Consider the following 25,721-nt stretch of genomic DNA (forward strand, 5'->3'; position numbering starts at 1 on the left):
TTTGTAGCCACAGTATTTATGTGGCTGGTCGAGTTAAGTTTCTGGTCAATGGTGACCCCCAGTATGTTGATGGTGGGGGATTCGGTGATGGTAATGCCGTTGAATATCAAGGGGAGGTGGTTAGACTCTCTCTTGTTGGAGATGGTCATTGCCTGGCACGAATGTTACTTGCCACTTATCAGCCCAAGCCTGGATGTTGTCCAGGTCTTGCTGCATGCGGGCACGGACTGCTTCATTATCTGAGGGGTTGCGAATGGAACTGAACACTGTGCAGTCATCAGCGAACATCCCCATTTCTGACCTTATGAGGGAGGGAAGGTCATTGATGAAGCAGCTGAAGATGGTTGGGCCTAGGACACTGCACTGAGGAACTCCTGCAGCAATGTCCTGGGGCTGAGATGATTGGCCTCCAACAACCACTACCATCTTCCTTTGTGCTAGGTATGACTCCAGCCACTGGAGAGTTTTCCCCCTGATTCCCATTGACTTCAATTTTACTAGGGCTCCTTGGTGCCACACTCGGTCAAATGCTGCCTTGATGTCAAGGGCAGTCACTCTCACCTCACCTCTGGAATTCAGCTCTTTTGTCCATGTTTGGACCAAGGCTGTAATGAGGTCTGGAGCCGATTTGTCCTGGTGGAACCCAAACTGAGCATCGGTGAGCAGGTTATTGGTGAGTCAGTGCCAATACCGGAGGCTTTAACAATCATTTTCTAAACATCACTGGATACAGGCGTAGTGCTGGAGGATTGGAGGACTGCTAACGTACCATTGTTTAAAAAGGGAGCGAAGGATAGACCAAGTAATTTCAGGCCAGTCAGCCTAACCTTGGTGCTGGGCAAATTATTGGAATCAATTCTGAGGGACAGGATAAACTGTCGCTTAGAAAGGCACGGATTAATCAAGGACAGTCAGCACGGATTTGTTAAGGGGAGGTCGTGCCTGACTATTGAATGAATTTTTGGAGGAGATGACAAGGAGGATCGATGAGGGTAGCGCAATTGATGTAGTCTACATGGATTTTAGCAAGGCTTTTGGCAAGGTCCCAAATGGCTGATTGGTCAAAAAAGTAAGGGCTCATGGGATCCGAGGGAATGTGGCAAATTGGACCCAAAATTGGCTCAGTGGCAGGAAGCAAAGGGTAATGGTCGACGGGTGTTTTTGTGACTGGAAGGCTGTTTCCAGTGGGGTGCCTCAGGGCTCGGTACTAAGTCCTTTGCTTTTTGTGGTATACATTAACGATCTGGACTTAAACGTAGGGAGCATGACTAAGAAATTGTGGATGACACAAAGATAGGCCATGTGGTTGATGGTGAGGAAGAAAGCTGTAGACTGCAGGAAGATATCAATGGATTGGTCAGATGGGCAGAAAAGTGGCAAATGGAGTTCAATCCAGAGAAGTGTGAGGTAATGCATTTGGGGAGAGCAAACAAGGCAAGGGAATACACAATAAATGGGAGAATACTGAGAGGTGTAGAGGAACAAAGGGACCTTGGAGTGTATGTCCACAGATCCCTGAAGGTAGCAGGACAGGTAGATAAGGTGGTTAAGAAGGCATATGGAATGCTTTCCTTCATTAGCCGAGGCACAGAATATAAAAGCAGGGATGTTATGCTGGAACTGCATAAAACACTAGTTAGGCCACAGCTTGAATACTGCGCACAGTTCTGGTCACCACATTGCATGAAGGATGTAATTGCCCTAGAGAGGGTGCAGAGGAGATTTACGAGGATGTTGCCAGGACTGGAGAATTTTAGCTATGATGACAGATTGGATAGGCTGGGGTTGTTTTCCTTGGAACAGAGGAGGCTGAGGGGTGATTTGATTGAGGTGTATAAAATTATGAGGGGCCTAGATAGAGTGGATCGGAAGGACCTATTTCCCTTAGTGGAGGGGTCAATAACCAGGGGGCGTTGATTTAAAGTGATTGGTAGAAGGATTAGAGTGGAAATGAGGAAAACCTTTTTCACCCAGAGGGTGGTGGGGGTCTGGAAGTCACTGCCTGAGAGGGTGGGAGAGGCAGAAACCCTCAACTCATTTAAAAAATACCTGGATGTGCACCTGAAGAGCCGTGACCCGCAGGGCTACGGACCAAATGCAGGAAAGTGGGATTAGGCTGGGTGGCTCATTTCTCAGCCGGCGCAGAAACGATGGGCCGAATGGCCTCCTTCTGTGCCGTAAATTTTCTATGATTCTATGACTTCAGAGGGCAATTAAGAGTCAATCACGTTGGTGTGAGCCTGGAGTCACATATCGGCCCAGACTGGTTAAGGACGGCAGGTTTCCTTCCCTAAAGGGACACCAGTTGGGTTTTTCCTGCAGTCCGACAGCATCATTTGATCTGGTCGTTTATCTGGTCGTTGTTTGTGGGATCTTGCTGTGAACAAATTGGCTGCCGCGTTTCCTGGGTTATAACGCTGACTACACTTCAAGAAAGTACTTGGCTGTAAAACGCTCTAGGACGTCCTGAGGTTGTGAAAGGCATTGTATAAACGCAAGTCTGTCTTTCTTTCACGGTCACATTTACTGATACCAGCTTTTTATTTCCAGTTTTTTTTTTCTAAACTGAATTCAAAATTCTCAAACTGCCCAGGGTGGGATTTGAATTCGGGGGTTACTAGTGACCACCGAACTACCATAAACCATGCTGAAACAGAGGGACCCACAATCGCTGTTAAACGGAGCCGGAATATCAAGGCTCCACACGGGCTACTTTGTTCCCTTTCTCTCGGCGGATTTCTGTCCCCCCTCCTCCCGTTCTGGAGACTTTGACTCCTTCCCTGGCCATCGCTCCACGGCTGCATCTGGGATCTCAGCCAAGCGGCCACTCCTCGGCTGTGAGCCCAGACAGCGGGCGTCCGCAGGCTATTCCACCGCGGGGGGGGGGGGGGGGCTTCACGGCTGAGCCTGATCCTGTTTTCACCCGACACCCGCCCCATCAGACACACTGCGGTCAGTGGATAACCATCAGGACCAGGGAGCTCATCTAAGTGCCCCAGGGTCACCAAACAAGAATCAGCACCAGTAATAGAAGAAAACATGAGGTCCAGTCAAACTAAAAGATATCCAAATAAGCAACAAAGTCCAAACAAACAACCAAAAGCAACTAAACGATGATATTATTGTCAGTATCTAGGAGACCCTCTAGTCCCAGAGTCTAAATACTGAACTCTCCAACTTAACGGCCCAGTCGTCACACAGGGAGGAAATGAGTGTCTCGGTCGAGCAGTAACAGGCGTCTTGTCCTCTGCTGAATTCAATCCCAATCACAAGGCCAGTGATTCACACAGTCAGGCGCCTCTACTCGGGTGAGAAGCTGATGGGGTGAGATGTGGTAGGGAGGGAGGGGGCTCGTGTGGAGCATTAGCACCGGCATGGACCTGTTAACTGTGCTGTACGTTCTGTGTGTGTAACTGGTGCTGTGACCCAATTATCATAATTCTGGAATACCAACCGAGGTGTCTCTGCGAAGGATTGAGGACACCAGGGCTGTATCGGTACACCAGGGCTGTATCGGTACACCAGGGCTGTATCGGTACACCAGGGCTCTATCGGTACACCAGGGCTCTATCGGTACACCAGGGCTCTATCGGTACACCAGGACACTATCGGTACACCAGGGCTCTATCGGTACACCAGGGCTCTATCGGTACACCAGGACACTATCGGTACACCAGGGCTCTATCGGTACACCAGGACACTATCGGTACACCAGGGCTCTATCGGTACACCAGGGCTCTATCGGTACACCAGGGCTCCATCGGTACACCAGGGCTCTATCGGTACACCAGGGCTGTATCGGTACACCAGGGCTCTATCGGTACACCAGGACACTATCGGTACACCAGGACACTATCGGTACACCAGGGCTCTATCGGTATACCAGCCTGAATAAAAACTATGCAAATGCAAGCAAATTGAGGAGCTAGGATACTGTGGGAGAGGCTGCCCTCAGGTTAATATAGTCGAGTGAATGGTTACCACAGAAAAAAGGGGAAGGGCCTGCACAGACAACCCAACATTTGCCGATTTAAAAAAAGATTGGATTGTCGGTAAAGGGTATCAAGATATTCCTGAGAAACTTCAGAAGCTGCTATTATATAGCTGTAACACTGACCTGGAATTGGAATAGACTGCCCCTCCACAAACACAAACTAACACAACACAAAGACTAGATGATTCTTTTTTGTGAAAGAAAACATAAAAGAGAGAGTTCAAACATTGAATCTGGTCCTGGGTTTCAGATCAGCATTAATTAAAGGAGTGTTTATAGTACAGTCCAAACCCCTCGATTAGATTCCAGCCTGTAACTCACTCCCGGGTATCTGTTATTCTATATATAAACCCCCCGAACCCCTCGATTAGATTCCAGCCTGTAACTCACTCCCGGGTATCTGTTATTCTATATATAAACCCCCCGAACCCCTCGATTAGATCCCAGCCTGTAACTCACTCCCGGGTATCTGTTATTCTATATATAAACCCCCCGAACCCCTCGATTAGATTCCAGCCTGTAAATCACTCCCGGGTATCTGCTGCCTGTGATTAATTTCCTGTATTTCCGCTATAATTTATTGCTTGGATTTCCTCTTGATTGCAGAGCTATTTATGAGGATTTGGATGTTGCCTTAAACAAAGACTGGGCTCAGCACAACAGGGACTGCTGAGGAGCAGTGTCCTCCTCACTGCTCCTACTGGTAAGTGGTTATGAGTTATTTTCATTCTGTGCCAGAGTTAGGTGTTTTGGCACAGGCGGAATGTTGGTGTGGTGTGTGCCATGCTATAAATTTGCAGGGCTACGGGGAAAGAGCGGGGGAATGGGACTAAGTGGATTGCTCTTACAAAGAGCTGGCACGGGCTCGATGGGCCGAATGGCAGCCTCCTGTGCTGTAACCATTCTACGCTGCAGTCAGATGCTGGTTCACGTCCTACGAGGTGAATTCCTGATCTCCGTGCTGAGTAGAGGGAGATGAGGCACGTTACAATTCCACGGGGAAGGATGTGAAGGCCTTAGAGAGGGTCCAGAAGAGATTTGCTAGAGTGGTCCCAGGGATGAGGGACTTCAGTTATGTGAAGAGACTGGGGAGAAGCTGGGGTTGCTCTCCTTAGAGCAGAGAAGGTTAAGAGGAGATTTGATAGAGCTGTTCAAAATCAACATTTCTTATAAATAAGGAGAAACTATTTCCAATGGCAGGAGGGTCGCCAACCAGAGGACATAGATTTACGGTGATCGGCAAAAGAACCAGAGGTGATATGAGGAAAAAAAATTTACGCAGCGAGTTGTTATGATCTGGAATGCGCTGCCTGAAAGGGCGGTGGAAGCAGATTCAATAGTAACTTTCAAAAGGGAATTGGATAAATACTTGAAGGGAAAAAATTTACAGGGCTTTTGGGGAAAGAGCAGGGGAATGGGACTAATTGGATAGCTCTTTCGAAGAGCCGGCACAAGCACGATGGGCCGAATGGCCTCTTCCTGTGCTGTACCTTCTTTCTTGCACCGAGTGGGAGAGCATATTGGAAGTAAAATTGCATCCAGGGACCAGTCTCGCAGGCTTCCCTCCTCGCCTCCCTCTCAGCTGTAGTTTCCTCCTCCTGTATTTCTCCAAAGCCTCTGGCTTACGGAGGGCGGGTGCAGCTCGAGCTTGCCCACGGTTACTGACTCCTTGTGCAGGGAATCACGGGGCCCAGTCGCTGGGCCTGGTCCTGCCTCTCCATTGGAGCACAGCTCATCAATACATCGCTGTGCTGTCATGCCAAGACATCGGGAATAGTTTGATCTGACAGAGATGGACTTTTAAAAGGGGCCACATAGGAACAGGAGTAGGCCATTCAGCCCCTCGTGCCTGCTGCACCATTTGATAAAGACTCTGTCTTTAAAAGGGGTACCCGATGGTGGTAGATGTGGGCTGGGCCGGGCCCGGCCGGATACGGGGACCAGACGGGACGGGACGGGGCTGGGTTGGGCTGGTCCCGGCCGGGACCAGACGGATGTGGGCCCGGCCGGGACCGGGCCCAGATATTAAGTGGGTTGGATCGTGGAGAGAAGAGATTTTCTTCATCACATCTGCAACCCAGAGGTGAAAGGCCTGGATCTAACACGCTTTGAAACCCATTATCTTCGTGTGAAGGACCAGATTACCATCCTGAAATATAGATTGTTTGTTGCTAGGTAACAGAATGTTACTGAGGGTTGGGGTGGGATGCATCAATGAAACAATATTAGTTTTTTTCCCCCCCCCCCTTTGAACAGCTAACCGAGACTGTGACTGAATCAGAACCAAAGGCCGTTTGTGATAATGGAGGCGGTTCTACCCTTGAAGACGAGGAGCTGACGGTGTGTGAGGAGCTGGAGGTTGTCACTGGTCGGCTGCGGGTCTGTACAGCCCAGAGTGACACAGAGTACACCAACAGGGTCTGATCAGTAACGCCTCGTAGGGAGGCACAACGTCAGTGGGAGAGTCACCACTTCCTCTGCTGGATGCCCAGATTCCCCAATCATATAGCACGCCCCACAGGTAGAGAGAGTGCAGCTCGTCCCATCAGCGATATTTCCACTTCTGTAAAAACCAGAAGGAAGATTTGTTTTTAAAAAAACGAACTTTTTATTAATGTTGTCGGATTGGGTCCCGTGAGTCTTCGCCACCTGTTTAAAGAAACACAATTAACAAATCCCCAATTTAAAAAAAAATCATTCAAAATTCGACTGCAAGGTCTTTGAGGAAAAGAGTGGAACGCCGGGGAAAGTGTGGGAGGAAGGGAGAGGAACGCCGGGAAAAGTGGGGGAGGGAGAGGAATGTCAGGAAAAGTGGGGGAGGGAGAGGAATGTCAGGAAAAGTGGGGGAGGAAGGGAGAGGAACGCCGGGAAAGGTGGGGGAGGGAGAGGAATGTCAGGAAAAGTGGGGGAGGAAGGGAGAGGAACGCTGGGAAAAGTGGGGGAGGAAGGGAGAGGAACACCGGGAAAAGTGGGGGAGGGAGAGGAATGTCAGGAAAAGTGGGGGAGGGAGAGGAATGTCAGGAAAAGTGGGGGAGGAAGGGAGAGGAACGCTGGGAAAAGTGGGGGAGGAAGGGAGAGGAACGCCGGGAAAAGTGGGGGAGGGAGAGGAATGTCAGGAAAAGTGGGGGAGGAAGGAAGTGGAATGCCGGGAAAAGTGGGGGAGGAAGGGAGAGGAACGCCGGGAAAAGTGGGGGAGGGAGAGGAATGTCAGGAAAAGTGGGGGAGGGAGAGGAATGTCAGGAAAAGTGGGGGAGGAAGGGAGAGGAACGCTGGGAAAAGTGGGGGAGGAAGGGAGAGGAATGTCAGGAAAAGTGGGGGAGGGAGAGGAATGTCAGGAAAAGTGGGGGAGGAAGGGAGAGGAACGCTGGGAAAAGTGGGGGAGGAAGGGAGAGGAACGCCGGGAAAAGTGGGGGAGGGAGAGGAATGTCAGGAAAAGTGGGGGAGGAAGGAAGTGGAATGCCGGGAAAAGTGGGGGAGGAAGGGAGAGGAACGCTGGGAAAAGTGGGGGAGGGAGAGGAATGTCAGGAAAAGTGGGGGAGGAAGGGAGAGGAACGCTGGGAAAAGTGGGGGAGGAAGGGAGAGGAACGCTGGGAAAAGTGGGGGAGGAAGGGAGAGGAACGCCGGGAAAAGTGGGGGAGGGAGAGGAACGCCGGGAAAAGTGGGGGAGGAAGGGAGAGGAACGCTGGGAAAAGTGGGGGAGGAAGGGAGAGGAACGTCGGGAAAAGTGGGGGAGGGAGAGGAATGTCAGGAAAAGTGGGGGAGGAAGGGAGAGGAACGCCGGGAAAGGTGGGGGAGGGAGAGGAATGTCAGGAAAGGTGGGGGAGGAAGGGAGTGGAACGCTGGGAAAAGTGGGGGAGGAAGGGAGAGGAACGCCGGGAAAAGTGGGGGAGGGAGAGGAATGTCAGGAAAAGTGGGGGAGGAAGGGAGAGGAACGCTGGGAAAAGTGGGGGAGGAAGGAAGTGGAATGCCGGGAAAAGTGGGGGAGGAAGGGAGAGGAACGCTGGGAAAAGTGGGGGAGGGAGAGGAATGTCAGGAAAAGTGGGGGAGGAAGGGAGAGGAACGCCGGGAAAGGTGGGGGAGGGAGAGGAATGTCAGGAAAAGTGGGGGAGGAAGGGAGTGGAACGCTGGGAAAAGTGGGGGAGGAAGGGAGAGGAACGCCGGGAAAAGTGGGGGAGGGAGAGGACTGTCAGGAAAAGTGGGGGAGGAAGGGAGTGGAACGCTGGGAAAAGTGGGGGAGGAAGGGAGAGGAACACCGGGAAAAGTGGGGGAGGGAGAGGAATGTCAGGAAAAGTGGGGGAGGGAGAGGAATGTCAGGAAAAGTGGGGGAGGAAGGGAGTGGAACGCTGGGAAAAGTGGGGGAGGAAGGGAGAGGAACGCCGGGAAAAGTGGGGGAGGGAGAGGAATGTCAGGAAAAGTGGGGGAGGGAGAGGAATGTCAGGAAAAGTGGGGGAGGGAGAGGAACGCCGGGAAAGGTGGGGGAGGAAGGGAGAGGAACGCTGGGAAAAGTGGGGGAGGAAGGGAGAGGAACGCCGGGAAAAGTGGGGGAGGGAGAGGAATGTCAGGAAAAGTGGGGGAGGAAGGAAGTGGAATGCCGGGAAAAGTGGGGGAGGAAGGGAGAGGAACGCTGGGAAAAGTGGGGGAGGAAGGGAGAGGAACGCTGGGAAAAGTGGGGGAGGGAGAGGAATGTCAGGAAAAGTGGGGGAGGAAGGGAGAGGAACGCCGGGAAAGGTGGGGGAGGAAGGGAGAGGAACGCTGGGAAAAGTGGGGGAGGGAGAGGAATGTCAGGAAAAGTGTGGGAGGAAGGGAGTGGAACGCTGGGAAAAGTGGGGGAAGAAGGGAGAGGAACACCGGGTAAAGTGGGGGAGGAAGGGAGAGGAACGCCGGGAAAAGTGGGGGAGGAAGGGAGAGGAACGCTGGGAAAAGTGGGGGAGGGAGAGGAATGTCAGGAAAAGTGGGGGAGGGAGAGGAACGCCGGGAAAGGTGGGGAGGGAGAGGAATGTCAGGAAAAGTGGGGGAGGAAGGGAGAGGAACGCCGGGGAAAGTGGGGGAGGGAGAGGAATGTCAGGAAAAGTGGGGGAGGAAGGGGGAGGAACGCCGGGAAAAGTGGGGGAGGGAGAGGAATGTCAGGAAAAGTGGGGGAGGAAGGGAGAGGAACGCTGGGAAAAGTGGGGGAGGAAGGGAGAGGAACGCCGGGAAAGGTGGGGGAGGGAGAGGAATGTCAGGAAAAGTGGGGGAGGAAGGGAGTGGAACGCTGGGAAAAGTGGGGGAGGGAGAGGAATGTCAGGAAAAGTGGGGGAGGAAGGGAGTGGAACGCTGGGAAAAGTGGGGGAGGGAGAGGAATGTCAGGAAAAGTGGGGGAGGAAGGGAGTGGAACGCTGGGAAAAGTGGGGGAGGAAGGGAGAGGAACGCTGGGAAAAGTGGGGGAGGGAGAGGAATGTCAGGAAAAGTGGGGGAGGGAGAGGAATGTCAGGAAAAGTGGGGGAGGAAGGGAGAGGAACGCTGGGAAAAGTGGGGGAGGAAGGGAGAGGAACGCCGGGAAAAGTGGGGGAGGGAGAGGAATGTCAGGAAAAGTGGGGGAGGGAGAGGAATGTCAGGAAAAGTGGGGGAGGGAGAGGAACGCCGGGAAAGGTGGGGGAGGAAGGGAGAGGAACGCTGGGAAAAGTGGGGGAGGAAGGGAGAGGAACGCCGGGAAAAGTGGGGGAGGGAGAGGAATGTCAGGAAAAGTGGGGGAGGAAGGAAGTGGAATGCCGGGAAAAGTGGGGGAGGAAGGGAGAGGAACGCTGGGAAAAGTGGGGGAGGGAGAGGAATGTCAGGAAAAGTGGGGGAGGAAGGAAGTGGAATGCCGGGAAAAGTGGGGGAGGAAGGGAGTGGAACGCTGGGAAAAGTGGGGGAAGAAGGGAGAGGAACACCGGGTAAAGTGGGGGAGGAAGGGAGAGGAACGCCGGGAAAAGTGGGGGAGGAAGGGAGAGGAACGCTGGGAAAAGTGGGGGAGGGAGAGGAATGTCAGGAAAAGTGGGGGAGGGAGAGGAACGCCGGGAAAGGTGGGGGAGGAAGGGAGAGGAACGCCGGGAAAGGTGGGGGAGGAAGGGAGAGGAACGCTGGGAAAAGTGGGGGAGGGAGAGGAATGTCAGGAAAAGTGGGGGAGGAAGGGAGAGGAATGCTGGGAAAAGTGGGGGAGGAAGGGAGAGGAACGCCGGGAAAAGTGGGGGAGGAAGGGAGAGGAACGCTGGGAAAAGTGGGGGAGGGAGAGGAATGTCAGGAAAAGTGGGGGAGGAAGGGAGAGGAACGCTGGGAAAAGTGGGGGAGGAAGGGAGAGGAACGCTGGGAAAAGTGGGGGAGGAAGGGAGAGGAACGCCGGGAAAAGTGGGGGAGGAAGGGAGAGGAACGCCGGGAAAAGTGGGGGAGGGAGAGGAATGTCAGGAAAAGTGGGGGAGGGAGAGGAACGCCGGGAAAGGTGGGGGAGGAAGGGAGAGGAACGCTGGGAAAAGTGGGGGAGGAAGGGAGAGGAACGCCGGGAAAAGTGGGGGAGGAAGGGAGCGGAACGCTGGGAAAAGTGGGGGAGGGAGAGGAATGTCAGGAAAAGTGGGGGAGGAAGGAAGTGGAATGCCGGGAAAAGTGGGGGAGGAAGGGAGCGGAACGCTGGGAAAAGTGGGGGAGGGAGAGGAATGTCAGGAAAAGTGGGGGAGGAAGGGAGAGGAACGCCGGGAAAGGTGGGGGAGGAAGGGAGAGGAACGCTGGGAAAAGTGGGGGAGGGAGAGGAATGTCAGGAAAAGTGTGGGAGGAAGGGAGTGGAACGCTGGGAAAAGTGGGGGAGGGAGAGGAATGTCAGGAAAAGTGGGGGAGGGAGAGGAACACCGGGTAAAGTGGGGGAGGAAGGGAGAGGAACGCCGGGAAAAGTGGGGGAGGAAGGGAGAGGAACGCTGGGAAAAGTGGGGGAGGGAGAGGAATGTCAGGAAAAGTGGGGGAGGGAGAGGAACGCCGGGAAAGGTGGGGGAGGGAGAGAAATGTCAGGAAAAGTGGGGGAGGGAGTGGAACGCTGGGAAAAGTGGGGGAGGAAGGGAGAGGAACGCTGGGAAAAGTGGGGGAAGGAAAGGAGAGGAACGCCGGGAAAAGTGGGGGAGGGAGAGGAATGTCAGGAAAAGTGGGGGAGGGAGAGGAATGTCAGGAAAAGTGGGGGAGGAAGGGAGAGGAACGCTGGGAAAAGTGGGGGAGGAAGGGAGAGGAACACCGGGTAAAGTGGGGGAGGAAGGGAGAGGAACGCCGGGAAAAGTGGGGGAGGAAGGGAGAGGAACGCCAGGAAAGGGGAGGAAGGGAGAGGAACGCCGAGGAAGGGAGAGGAATGTCGGGAAAAGTGGGGGAGGGAGAGGAATGTCAGGAAAAGTGGGGGAGGAAGGGAGAGGAACGCTGGGAAAAGTGGGGGAGGAAGGGAGAGGAACGCCGGGAAAAGTGGGGGAGGAAGGGAGAGGAACGCCAGGAAAGGGGAGGAAGGGAGAGGAACGCCGAGGAAGGGAGAGGAATGTCGGGAAAAGGGGAGGAAGGGAGAGGAACGCCGGGAAAAGGGAAGGGAAATAGTTTAAAAAGAGGAAGTTATGGTCTGAAAAAATTGAGAGAAATGAAATTTCCAGAGTACTTCTGATCTTTGCAAAATCCCATTATTTTTATTGCTGTGGTTTGTTTAACCTCTGGGATCAAAGTAATCTGTTTCCAGATTGGGTGGCACAATCTGTTCTTGACCTGGGTTCTTTCCTCTGCCACCCCCACCCCCCAACCGTACATCCATTGTATTGGAGCCTGTTTTGACAAAATTATGATGATAATGCTTTCCAGTTTTTAATCTACATGCACTGACTCTCCCTGGGGTACAGTCCCACAGACACTGACTCTCACTGGGGTACAGTCCCACAGGCACTGACTCTCGCTGGGGTACAGTCCCACAGACACTGACTCTCGCTGGGGTACAGTCCCACAGACACTGACTCTCGCTGGGGTACAGTCCCACAGGCACTGACTCTCGCTGGGGTACAGTCCCACAGACACTGACTCTCGCTGGGGTACAGTCCCACAGGCACTGACTCTCGCTGGGGTACAGTCCCACAGGCACTGACTCTCGCTGGGGTACAGTCCCACAAGCACTGACTCTCGCTGGGGTACAGTCCCACAGACACTGACTCTCGCTGGGGTACAGTCCCACAGGCACTGACTCTCGCTGGGGTACAGTCCCACAGGCACTGACTCTCGCTGGGGTACAGTCCCACAGGCACTGACTCTCGCTGGGGTACAGTCCCACAGACACTGACTCTCGCTGGGGTACAGTCCCACAGACACTGACTCTCGCTGGGGTACAGTCCCACAGGCACTGACTCTCGCTGGGGTACAGTCCCACAGGCACTGACTCTCCCTGGGGTACAGTCCCACAGGCACTGACTCTCCCTGGGGTACAGTCCCACAGACACTGACTCTCCCTGGGGTACAGTCCCACAGACACTGACTCTCCCTGGGGTACAGTCCCACAGACACTGACTCTCGCTGGGGTACAGTCCTACAGGCACTGACTCTCCCTGGGGTACAGTCCCACAAACACTGACTCTCCCTGGGGTACAGTCCCACAGACACTGACTCTCACTGGGGTACAGTCCCACAGACACTGACTTTCGCTGGGGTACAGTCCCACAGACACTGACTCTCGCTGGGGTACAGTCCCACAGACACTGACTCTCGCTGGCGTACAGTCCCACAGACACTGACTCTCACTGGGGTACAGTCCCACAGACACTGACTCTCGCTGGGGTACAGTCCCACAGACACTGACTCTCGCTGGGGTACCGTCCCACAGACACTGACTCTCGCTGGGGTACAGTCCCACAGACACTGACTCTCACTGGGGTACAGTCCCACAGACACTGACTCTCACTGGGGTACAGTCCCACAGACACTGACTCTCACTGGGGTACAGTCCCACAGACACTGACTCTCACTGGGGTACAGTCCCACAGACACTGACTCTCACTGGGGTACAGTCCCACAGACACTGACTCTCGCTGGCGTACAGTCCCACAGACACTGACTCTCGCTGGGGTACAGTCCCACAGACACTGACTCTCACTGGGGTACAGTCCCACAGACACTGACTCTCACTGGGGTACAGTCCCACAGACACTGACTCTCACTGGGGTACAGTCCCACAGACACTGACTCTCACTGGGGTACAGTCCCACAGACACTGACTCTCACTGGGGTACCGTCCCACAGACACTGACTCTCACTGGGGTACAGTCCCACAGACACTGACTCTCACTGGGGTACAGTCCCACAGACACTGACTCTCACTGGGGTACAGTCCCACAGACACTGACTCTCGCTGGCGTACAGTCCCACAGACACTGACTCTCACTGGGGTACAGTCCCACAGACACTGACTCTCACTGGGGTACAGTCCCACAGACACTGACTCTCACTGGGGTACAGTCCCACTGACACTGACTCTCACTGGGGTACAATCCCACAGACACTGACTCTCACTGGGGTACAGGACCCACAGACACTGACTCTCACTGGGGTACAGTCCCACAGACACTGACTCTCACTGGGGTACCGTCCCACAGACACTGACTCTCACTGGGGTACCGTCCCACAGACACTGACTCTCACTGGGGTACAGTCCCACAGACACTGACTCTCACTGGGGTACAGTCCCACAGACACTGACTCTCACTGGGGTACAGTCCCACAGACACTGACTCTCACTGGGGTACAGTCCCACAGACACTGACTCTCACTGGGGTACAGTCCCACAGACACTGACTCTCACTGGGGTACAGTTCTATAGGCATCACACCCATCGAAGTGGCCATTCTTGATGTACGAACCTGCACTGAGTGTTGGCCGATTATTGTACCTGGGAAGGCATCACACTCCAACCCAGGTCAACACGTGTGTATACACACACACACACACACACACACACACACTCTTTTTCCAGCTATGTCACTGGATAGTGTTCAGCAGTAGGAACCTGGCTGATTTCTGACCCCATTTCCCCCCATCCCAACTGAAGTTAATCATCGAACCCTGACTGCCCCTGTTGATCAAATCAGTGAATTCAGCACAGATCAGGGTTCAAACCTGGGACCTTCCTGCTCTGTTTTGCACTTGCTCGTCGCGCAGTCCAGAAGCTCCATCTGATTTTTTTTTTTATATACCTTGTGTTCAACTGAGAGGCTGATGCGTTACACAAGCTGTCGATCGCCTGCGCTGTAGGCAAACTGAGATAATACGGCAGCATGTCCTGTCTCCAATCTACCATCGAGACCAAGGTACTGAGAGACATTGAGCAGGTACAAAAGGATGGTATCAAACTCCCCGTCTGACCGCTGGTTTTGAAGTGTACGAGGTGGTCAGAGTGGAGATGCTGTGTGAATCTGCTTCACTAACCTGAGACATTAGTGACCTGGGGAACTGAATCATTGAATCCCCAAGATGATGAAATAAATTTATCAAATTTTCACAAACTAAATGTCAGTGCTTCGATTGATCCTTTTTATTTTAGTTCATTCCTTCCCGGGATGTGGGCGTCGCTGGCAAGGCCGGCATTTATAGCCCATCCCTAATTGCCCTTGAGAAGGTGGTGGTGAGCCGCCTTCTTGAACCGCTGCAGTCCGTGTGGTGACGGTTCTCCCACAGTGCTGTTAGGAAGGGAGTTCCAGGATTTTGACCCAGCGACGATGAAGGAACGGCGATATATTTCCAAGTCGGGATGGTGTGTGACTTGGAGGGGAACGTGCAGGTGGTGGTGTTCCCATGTGCCTGCTGCCCTTGTCCTTCTAGGTGGTAGAGGTGGCACCTCCTGGAGACAGTTCTTGAATCAACAAGAGCTGGTGCTCAGTTCATTATTGCTACTGATGGGGTTTTTTTTTTGGGGGGGTGGGGGCGCGTTTTATAATTTGATTTGCCACCACCCCCACAGTGTCCCCAAGACTGGTGAGCTGCTCCCACCCTCTGCCTCTACCACTTGATAGCTGGCAATGAAGAGATGTGTGAAAAGGCTGTGTCTGGGTGGCAGAAAGCAGGGGACTGTGTGAGGACAGTGCTGTACCAGCCCCACTGCTTCCCAGTGCAACCTGCTGTACCCGTATTCCAAGCTTTGTATACGAGGAATGAAAGAACTTGCATTTATATAGCGCCTTTCACGGCCTAAGGACGTCCCAAAGCACTTCACGACCACTGAATTACTTTTGAAGTGTAGTCACTGTTGTCACGTCATAGTATTGTGATAGATACAACACAGGAGGAGGCCATTCAGCCCATCGTGCCTGTGCCAGCTCTTCGAAAGAGCTATCCAACCAGTCCCGTTCCCCTGCTCTTTCCTTCATGTAGGGAATTATATACGGAAGGACATGGGGAGGGAAGGTGGTGAGGATTTGAAATTTTAAAAAATAAACATTTAAACAAAAATGGGAGTATTTGCAACAAATTAATAGTTTGCTGTACTTTGTGTTTTCTCTGAATGTTTTAATAGGTCCTTTCAAGGCTCTGCTGATGGTTCAGTGAGTTTAGCCAGTGGGGGACTGAGCCTTACAGACCAGGAGAGGCCCTGGTCTGTGCTGGGCAGCAGATGGCAGCTCTCCAATTGGCTACAGTGCCCTGGGGCCTCGAGAGAGAAGGATGCTCCAAGGTTCCCTCTCCCAGTCCCCCCACCCCCCCTGCTGGAAATTGGGGATGGAGGACAGAATTGGGCTCAATTGTGATGCCCTCACTATCAAATAGCCGGCCAGTGCTCACGGCCCCGTGCCTGTGAAACTGTGCACCAGCAAGGAGTCACTGCTGCAGAAGAGGGCGATGTAGGTGTCACCCTTGGCTCAGTGGTAGAACTCTCAGGTGGATGTAAAAGATCCTGCGGCACTATTTCGAAGAAGAGCAGGGGGGAGTTCTCCCCGGTGTCCTGGGCCGATATTTATCCCTCAACCAACATCACTAAAAATCAGATTATCTGGTCATTATCACATTGCTCTTTGTGGGATCTTGCTGTGCACAAAATGACTGCCGCGTTTCCTACAGTAACTGATTACACTTCAAAAGTACTTAATTGGCTGTAAAGCACTTTGGGACGTCCTGAGGTTGTGAAAGATGCTATGTAAATAAATACAAGTTCTTTCTTTAAATGAAATTGGTATTTTAAAAAAAAGGATATTTCTGTTATATCTTCACACAAGGAGCCAACACATGGAATGGAGTTCTGGATGGAGCAGTGGAGGAAAAGCTCTAAACAATTGGATGCTGAAATTGGGTGACTGTCGGAATATTTTTTGGATGGATGAATGAAGATGGGCCGAAAGGCTTACTTTATCTGTAATTATCTTTAAAAATGAGGATGTAGCTGTATTAAATAAAAATGAATTAAATCTTGTGCATAATTTTCTATTTGAATATTACTGCTTCTCGGCAAAATTTTTCAAATAGAGCTTTGCTCATTTACTGCAATTTTTTTTTGTTTGCGAGGAGCGAGATGTTGAGCGCTGGCAAATGGAACTATTTTCCCCCATTTTTGTCACCCAGTGTCAGCATCAAGCACTCCCAGGTACACTATCTGTTATTCTAAATATAAACCCCCCAAACCCCTCGATTAGATCCCAGCCTGTAACTCACTCCCAGGTACACTATCTGTTATTCTATATATAAACCCCCCGAACCCCTCGATTAGATCCCAGCCTGTAACTCACTCCCAGGTACACTATCTGTTATTCTATATATAAACCCCCCGAACCCCTCGATTAGATCCCAGCCTGTAACTCACTCCCAGGTACACTATCTGTTATTCTATATATAAACCCCCCGAACCCCTCGATTAGATCCCAGCCTGTAACTCACTCCCAGGTACACTATCTGTTATTCTATATATAAACCCCCCGAACCCCTCGATTAGATCCCAGTCTGTAACTCACTCCCAGGTACACTATCTGTTATTCTAAATATAAACCCCCCGAACCCCTCGATTAGATCCCAGCCTGTAACTCACTCCCGGGTATCTGTTATTCTATATATAAACCCCCTGAACCCCTCGATTAGATTCCAGCCTGTAACTCACTCCCGGGTATCTGTTATTCTATATATAAACCCCCCGAACCCCTCAATTAGATTCCAGTCTGTAACTCACTCCCGGGTATCTGTTATTCTATATATAAACCCCTCCGAACCCCTCGATTAGATTCCAGCCTGTAACTCACTCCTGGTTATGTTATTTTATGTATAATCACCCTAACCCCTCTATAATATTCCAGCCTTCCATGATGGTGAAAAATCTCCATATATTAAACATTTCTGTATAAAAGTGCTGTACTTAAGGAATGTAATATTCAATGGGGCACCTGTGGAAAGTCATTTTCAGGGTGGAGGAGGAAAAGTGAGGAGACGGATTCCCTCTCTCCCAGTCTCACTACAGGGCTTCCCTCTGCTCGCTCGCTTTCCTCCACCTTTTATTCAACACCTTTAGGTGTCTCTGCCTCAGTGTATCAGTCCAGGGGTTTGCCTCCATCACCCTGTGTCAGTTCAAAGATTATCTCTCTTCCCCTCTCCCACTGTTAATTTAAGGGTTCCCCCCCTTCTCTGTATCAATTCAAGGATTCCCCCCTTCTCTTTGTATCAATTCAAGGATTCCCCCCCCCTGTATCAATTCAAGGATTCTCCCCCTTCTCTTTGTATCAATTCAAGGATTCCCCCCCCTTTGTATCAATTCAAGGATTCCCCCCCCCCCCTTTGTATCAATTCAAGGATCCCCCCCCCTTTGTATCAATTCAAGGATTCCCCCCCCTTTGTATCAATTCAAGGATTCCCCCCCCCTTTGTATCAATTCAAGGATTCCCCCCCCTTTGTATCAATTCAAGGATTCCCCCCCTTTGTATCAATTCAAGGATTCCCCCCCTTTGTATCAATTCAAGGATTCTCCCCCCCCTTTGTATCAATTCAAGGATTCCCCCCCTTTGTATCAATTCAAGGATCCCCCCCCTTTGTATCAATTCAAGGATTCCCCCCCCTTTGTATCAATTCAAGGATTCCCCCCCCCTTCGTATCAATTCAAGGATTCCCCCCCCTTCGTATCAATTCAAGGATCCCCCCCCCCCACTTTGTATCAATTCAAGGATTCCCCCCCTTCTCTTTATATCAATTCAAGGATTCCCCCCCCCCACACTTTATATCAATTCAAGGATTTCCCCCCCCCTTTGTATCAATTCAAGGATTCTCCCCCCCCCCTTTGTATCAATTCAAGGATTCCCCCCCTTTGTATCAATTCAAGGATCCCCCCCCTTTGTATCAATTCAAGGATTCCCCCCCTTTGTATCAATTCAAGGATTCCCCCCCCCCTTTGTATCAATTCAAGGATTCCCCCCCTTTGTATCAATTCAAGGATTCCCCCCCTTTGTATCAATTCAAGGATCCCCCCCCTTCGTATCAATTCAAGGATCCCCCCCCCCTTTGTATCAATTCAAGGATTCCCCCCCCCTTTGTATCAATTCAAGGATTCCCCCCCTTTGTATCAATTCAAGGATTCCCCCCCTTTGTATCAATTCAAGGATCCCCCCCCCCCTTTGTATCAATTCAAGGATCCCCCCCCCCCCTTTGTATCAATTCAAGGATTCTCCCCCCCCTTTGTATCAATTCAAGGATCCCCCCCCCCCCCCCCACCATTGTACCACATCCAGTCCCTGTTGTCCATGAGTCCTGTTGGGCGGCATTGCGCCTGCGCACCGTGGCGGAGCTGCGCTTGAGAAACTACAAGTCCCAGAGGGCGTCGCGCTGGCGCGCAGGCGCAGTGCCGCGGGAGGAGGCGCGTCGCCTCTGGGACTCGGTGGCAACGGCGGAGCGCGGGGCGGCCGCGCACTCCCAGGACGGGGCTGGTGCTCAGGCTCAGGCCGCAGGTGGGCAAAGGACTCAACCCTGACAGCAAGTTGTGTTAAAGTGACTGGCCGGGGTCGTTGAGCCCCACGGGGGGGCGGGCGGGGTGAGGGAGAGGCCCCGGGCCCGGACAATGCCCCAAACCCCTAAAGGGCACAGTGAGACCCGGGTGGGGGTACCGGGACCCCATTGCCCGGGTGGGGGTACTGGTGCCCCATTGCCAGGGTGGGGGTACTGGTGCCCCATTGCCAGGGTGGGGGTACTGGTGCCCCATTGCCCGGGTGGGGGTACTGGTGCCCCATTGCCCGGGCGGGGGTACTGGTGCCCCATTGCCAGGGTGGAGGTACTGGGACCCCATTGCCAGGGTGGGGGTACCGGGACCCCATTGCCGGGGTGGGGGTACTGGTGCCCCATTGCCCGGGTGGGGGTACTGGTGCCCCATTGCCCGGGTGGGGGTACTGGTGCCCCATTGCCCGGGCGGGGGTACTGGTGCCCCATTGCCAGGGTGGAGGTACTGGGACCCCATTGCCAGGGTGGGGGTACTGGTGCCCCATTGCCAGGGTGGGGCTACTGGTGCCCCATTGCCAGGGTGGGGGTACTGGTGCCCCATTGCCAGGGTGGGGGTACTGGTGCCCCATTGCCCGGGCGGGGGTACTGGTGCCCCATTGCCCGGGCGGGGGTACTGGTGCCCCATTGCCAGGGTGGGGGTACTGGGACCCCATTGCCAGGGTGGGGGTACTGGTGCCCCATTGCCCGGGCGGGGGTACCGGTGCCCCATTGCCAGGGTGGAGGTACTGGGACCCCATTGCCAGGGTGGGGGTACTGGTGCCCCATTGCCCGGGCGGGGGTACTGGTGCCCCATTGCCCGGGTGGGGGTACTGGTGCCCCATTGCCCGGGCGGGGTTACTGGTGCCCCATTGCCAGGGTGGGGGTACTGGTGCCCCATTGCCCGGGTGGGGGTACCGGTGCCCCATTGCCCGGGTGGGGATATTGGTAGTCCATTGTCCAGGTGGGACTACTGGTGCCCCATTGCCCTAGTGGGACTACTGGTGCCCCTTTGCCCAGGTGGGGCTACTGGTACCCCATTGCCCTGATGGGGCTACTGGTACCCCATTGCCCGGGTGGGGGTACTGGTACCCCATTGCCCGGGTGGGGGTACTGGGACCCCATTGTCCGGTTGGGGCTACTGGTACCCCATTGCCCGGGTGGGGGTACTGGCACCCCATTGCCCGGGTGGGGGTACTGGCACCCCATTGTCCGGTTGGGGCTACTGGTACCCCATTGCCCGGGTGGGGGTACTGGCACCCCATTGTCCGGTTGGGGGTACTGGCACCCCATTGCCCGGTTGGGGGTACTGGTACCCCATTCTCCGGTTGGGGGTACTGGTATCCCATTGCCCGGGTACTCCGGTACCTGTCATGCCTCCATTCATTCTCGGGAATGTGGGCGTCGCTGGCAAGGCCGGCATTTATTGCCCGTCCCTAGTTGCCCTTGAGGTGGTGGTGATGGGTCTTCTTTCTTGAAACGCTGCAGTCCCTTTTCCTTTGTAGCAGTTTGATATAACCGAGTGGCTCGCTAGGGCCACTTCAGAGGGCAGTTAAGAGTCAACCACTTTGGTGTGGGGACTGGAGTCACATCTAGGCCACACCGGGTAAGGACGGCAGGTTTCCTTCATTAGAGGACATAAGTGAATCAGTTGAGTTTTTAGGACATTCCAACAGCTTTTTATTTCCTGATTTAAAAAAAACTGAATTTAAATTCTTGACCTGCTCATGGAGGGATTTGGACTCCCAACAGCGCAGGGAAGAGAAGACGAGGTAAACAAGGAAGTTGTGATCAGATGAGGCTAAGCTTGGATTTTAAAAACCTGGAGACTGTAGGACGGAGGGAAGGCCGAGGGAGGTGAGGCCCCGGGAAAGAATGAGTTAGAGCAGTGAATCTAAACTTCAACACGGTGAGGATGCAGGGCTGGGGATGTGGGGGGAGAGTGTGTAGTTTAGGAAGAAAGAGAGAGAAGTGTTCGGAGGACAACTGAGCAGAATAGTATCGGGGAAAAAAAAGAAAATTTGCGACCAAAAGGAGGTTAGAGAATAAAGGCATCACTTGGCAGATGGCAAACATGTTCATGTATCTTTGTCCAGGATTGAGAGCAAGGTGTTTGCAGATATTGGAGCAGTATTCTATTCTAGGAATGAACTTGGACATTACCGACAGATAAAAGGTGTTGAGTGTAAAAGTGTTTGTCACAGAACAGGTAAACAAACTTCTCAGCTTTGGGAGCGCAAGATCTGAAGGATGTGGGAAAAGAGCAGGGAAATAGGATTAGAGTAAAGAGTTCGGATGTAGAGCTGGCCACGATTGGTGGCGTGCTGTACTGACCTGTAGGAGTTCCATTTGAGGAGAAAGTGTTAACCCTTCGCAGTTCTTGAAGAGAAGAAGTATCAGAAACAGTACATATCACTCTGAATTCAGATCCAGCATTTGCTTTTGCTGCTTCCAGCTTTTTCTTTGTTTAATTTCCAACTCTCATTGCCTCCTGAATTGTAATACGTGCCTGGAACATCTTTTGTTACCACCGCAGAGTTCCACTGTGTGGGCCATTGTTGTCCAATACTGCTGGTGAATTTTCCCATAGAGGTCGTCTGTCTCTGTTACCATTGCCTAAGTATTGCTGGACTTCATGTGACAGGAAAGAAGCTGTTACAGGTATTGTGACTGAACACAATAAACCAAGACCATCTGTGCATTATAACCTAGCAGGAGCGCACAAAATACTTTACACATAATTACATTGTCCCGGTTTCACATTAAGAAACTAATCTGTATGACTTGTCTCCCTTCCCGCTAGGAAATTATAGTGCACACAGGGTAAGGTATTTGGTGTAAATGTGCTGTGAAATAAATATAAACAATTTTACAACACCAAGTTATAGTCCAGCAATTTTATTTTAAATTCACAAGCTTTCGGAGGCTTCCTCCTTCGTCAGGTGAACGATGTGAAAATGAAAACCTCGAAATGAAATCGCATTTATAATTCACAGAACAATGCTTGGTGAGTACAGACAGTTTTTTCAACTGCCCGTTCACATCGTTCACCTGACGAAGGAGGAAGCCTCCGAAAGCTTGTGAATTTAAAATAAAATTGCTCAGTTGAAAAAACTGTCTGTACTCACCAAGCATTGTTCTGTGAATTATAAATGCGATTTCATTTCGAGGTTTTCATTTTCACATCGTTCACCTGACGAAGGAGGAAGCCTCCGAAAGCTTGTGAATTTAAAATAAAATTGCTGGACTATAACTTGGTGTTGTAAAATTGTTTACAATTGTCAACCCCAGTCCATCACCGGCATCTCCACATCGTGAAATAAATAGGCTGCAGTGTGTCACACACAGGATAACAGACAGGCTGCAGTGTGTCACACACAGGATAACAGACAGGCTGCAGTGTGTCACACGCAGGATAACAGACAGGCTGCAGTGTGTCACACGCAGGATAACAGACAGGCTGCAGTGTGTCACACGCAGGATAACAGACAGGCTGCAGTGTGTCACACGCAGGATAACAGACAGGCCGCAGTGTGTCACACGCAGGATAACAGACAGGCTGCAGTGTGTCACACGCAGGATAACAGACAGGCTGCAGTGTGTCACACGCAGGATAACATACAGGCTGCAGTGTGTCACACACAGGATAACAGACAGGCCGCAGTGTGTCACACACAGGATAACAGACAGGCCGCAGTGTGTCACACACCGGATAACAGACAGGCTGCAGTGTGTCACACACAGGATAACAGGCTGCAGTGTGTCACACGCAGGATAACAGGCTGCAGTGTGTCACACGCAGGATAACAGGCCGCAGTGTGTCACTCGCAGGATAACAGACAGGCCGCAGTGTGTCACACACAGGATAACAGGCTGCAGTGTGTCACACGCAGGATAACAGACAGGCCGCAGTGTGTCACACACAGGATAACAGGCTGCAGTGTGTCACACGCAGGATAACAGGCCGCAGTGTGTCACTCGCAGGATAACAGACAGGCCGCAGTGTGTCACACACAGGATAACAGGCTGCAGTGTGTCACACGCAGGATAACAGACAGGCTGCAGTGTGTCACACACCGGATAACAGACAGGCTGCAGTGTGTCACACACAGGATAACAGACAGGCCGCAGTGTGTCACACACCGGATAACAGACAGGCTGCAGTGTGTCACACACAGGATAACAGACAGGCCGCAATGTGTCACACACAGGATAACAGACAGGCCGCAGTGTGTCACACACAGGATAACAGACAGGCCGCAGTGTGTCACACACAGGATAACAGACTGCAGTGTGTCACACACAGGATAACAGGCTGCAGTGTGTCACACACCGGATAACAGACGGGCTGCAGTGTGTCACACACAGGATAACAGACAGGCCGCAGTGTGTCACACACAGGATAACAGGCTGCAGTGTGTCACACACCGGATAACAGACGGGCTGCAGTGTGTCACACGCAGGATAACAGACAGGCCGCAGTGTGTCACACGCGGGATAACAGACAGGCCGCAGTGTGTCACACACAGGATAACAGACAGGCCGCAGTGTGTCACACACAGGATAACAGACAGGCCGCAGTGTGTCACACGCGGGATAACAGACAGGCCGCAGTGTGTCACACACAGGATAACAGGCTGCAGTGTTAAGGAAAGGATAGTGCACGGGTTGTGATGTATTAAATATAAGTTACACACCCCAGATTGTGGAACTTTCCAGGTGGATTTCACTGCACCAATGAACAACAACAACTTGCATTTATATAGCGCCTTTAATGTAGTAAAACGTCCCAACGTGCTTCACAGGAGCGATTATCAAACAAAAATTTGTCACCGAGCCACATAAAGCAATATTAGGACAGGATTGGTCAAAGAGGTAGGTTTTAAGGAGCAACTTGACGAAGGAGAAAGGGGCGGAGAGGTTTAGGGAGGGAATTCCAGAGCTTGGCGTCTAGGCAGCTGAAGACACGGCCGCCAACGGTGGGGTGAAGGAAATCGAGGATGCTCAAGAGGCCAGAATTGGAGGAGCGCAGAGATCTCGGAGGGTTGTAGGGCTGGAGGAGGTTACAGAGATAGGGAGGGGGCGCGAGGGCAGGGAGGGATTTGAAAACAAGGATGAGAATTTTAAAATCAAGGCTATGCCGGACCGGGAGCCAATGTAGGTCAGCGAGCACAAGGGTGATGGGAAGAAACAGCTGTGTCTGCACCAGCTCACGTATGAGCAGGGTTTGAACGTCACAACTGGTGACGTTATTTTTTGGCAGGCTGTGGCTAATGAAGGCCTGTGAGGGGCAGCGAGACAGAAATAGCGAGTGTTTCTTGTAAAATCTTTTCTCTCACTAGTAAACGATGCATTTTCTCATCGACTGAAGGAGCATATAACAGGACAAGTTGTACCTTGAGCCATCATTAATCCATGACGTGTGAGAAAGAACCTCAGGGAGTTCTAGTAGGCTGTCTACATTGGGAATTAGCTCAGTGGGTCGCACTCTCGCCTCCTGAGTCGAAGGTTGTGGGTTCATAGTCCCACTCCAGAGACTTGAGCACATAATCCAGGTTGACACTCCCAGTGCCAATACTGAGGGAGCGCTGCACTGTTGGAAATGTTGTCTTTTGGATGAGATGTTAAAGCGAGGCCCCGCCTGCCCCTCTCAAGTGGATGTAAAAGATCCCATGGCACTATTTCGAAGAAGAGCAGGGGAGTTCTCCCCGGTGTCTTGGCCAATATTTATCCCTCAACCAACATCTCTAAAAGCAGATTATCAGTTCATTATCATGTTGCTGTTTGTGGGATCTTGCTGTGTGCAAATTGGCCGCCGCGATTCCCTACATTATAACAATGACTACACTTCAAAAAGTACTTAATTGGCTGTAAAGCACTTTGGGATGTCCTGAGGTCGTGAAAGGCGCTCTATAAATCTATCTTTATTACTGAATTTAAAAAAAATCTTGATACTACAGTGCCAACACAGGCAGAAAAAGACTTGTATTTATCTAGCACCTTTCATGCACTCAGGACATCCGAAAGTGCTTGTGACGTCACATTCCTTGTACTGGCTGTGATGAGATAAGTGTCACAATCTTGATAGACATTCAAATCTGTTTCTTTCGTAGGATCTTTGAATTGATTGGCTCAAAGAGGTGTCTTCCACATTGACGCTAGCCAGGCTTTGTCAAGGTGAGTGCTGATATCGCTCCCAATGTACCCTGGGTCTGGGTGTTTTCAGGAGAGACAATGCAAAGACCACGTTGGAACAAAGCCAGTTTTTACACAAGTGCCTTATGTCCTTCTGTGAGAGTCAATAGTATGCTGCTAGTGGCATCTGGTGGATAAGAGCTGATACTGAAGCCGGCTGGCTAAATGTGTAAAACGAGACACATTCACTTGCACGCATATCAGGAGTGTGCGTTGGGATGCACCCTTGCACATTGCTCTTTCTCCATAATGCCTTTCATGACTTGCCTTTCCATCCATGATGGGTTTACTCTCTGGTTAAGCCCTGGCATGTTTGTTTTGGCTAAACAGTCTCTGCAATGTAAAACTTGTCTGCTTAAAACACCCCCAATTTTCCCTCCACACCTTTTACTTTTGAATAGTTCCTCCCATTTTATTCCTTTCACTGGAAGACCAAAATTTAGCAGCATTATAACAAAAGATGGTCGTCCCTGGGATTTTACTGTCTGGCGAAGAGGAAGAGGATGGACGTTAAGGGGGAGCGGGGAACTTGTTAAAGGTCTTTAATGTTTTCACAGGCATGGGGAATTTGGATCCAGGAGAGATCTTCTGTCGAGTGTGA

At 52.0% G+C, this 25,721-nt stretch overlaps 2 protein-coding genes across 9 annotated transcripts in view; both read left to right on the forward strand.

Moving 5' to 3' along the window:
- LOC137341007 (TOM1-like protein 1) overlaps positions 1-16,398 on the forward strand; it is a 60,492-nt gene extending 44,094 nt beyond the window's left edge. For 2 of the 5 annotated variants that reach the window (XM_068003823.1, XM_068003825.1), the window contains exons 15-16: positions 4,601-4,697; positions 16,204-16,398. In XM_068003823.1, the coding sequence (XP_067859924.1) occupies positions 4,601-4,667 (67 nt within the window). In that variant the 3' untranslated portion in view covers positions 4,668-4,697; positions 16,204-16,398. Of the gene's footprint in view, positions 1-4,600; positions 4,698-6,250; positions 6,745-16,203 lie in introns of those variants that run through there. The other 3 variants (XM_068003826.1, XM_068003827.1, XM_068003824.1) reach the window with 2 other exon arrangements.
- A 2,379-nt stretch (positions 16,399-18,777) lies between these two features.
- Positions 18,778-25,721, forward strand: part of stxbp4 (syntaxin binding protein 4) — a 209,382-nt gene continuing 202,438 nt past the window's right edge. For 2 of the 4 annotated variants that reach the window (XM_068003828.1, XM_068003829.1), the window contains exons 1-2: positions 18,779-18,903; positions 25,039-25,102. The gene's annotated coding sequence lies outside the window, so the exon portion shown is untranslated. Of the gene's footprint in view, positions 18,904-25,038; positions 25,103-25,721 lie in introns of all 4 variants that reach the window. The other 2 variants (XR_010966940.1, XM_068003831.1) reach the window with 2 other exon arrangements.

This window comes from Heptranchias perlo, chromosome 23 (genome assembly GCF_035084215.1).
Source record: "Heptranchias perlo isolate sHepPer1 chromosome 23, sHepPer1.hap1, whole genome shotgun sequence".
Taxonomy (NCBI): domain Eukaryota; kingdom Metazoa; phylum Chordata; class Chondrichthyes; order Hexanchiformes; family Hexanchidae; genus Heptranchias; species Heptranchias perlo.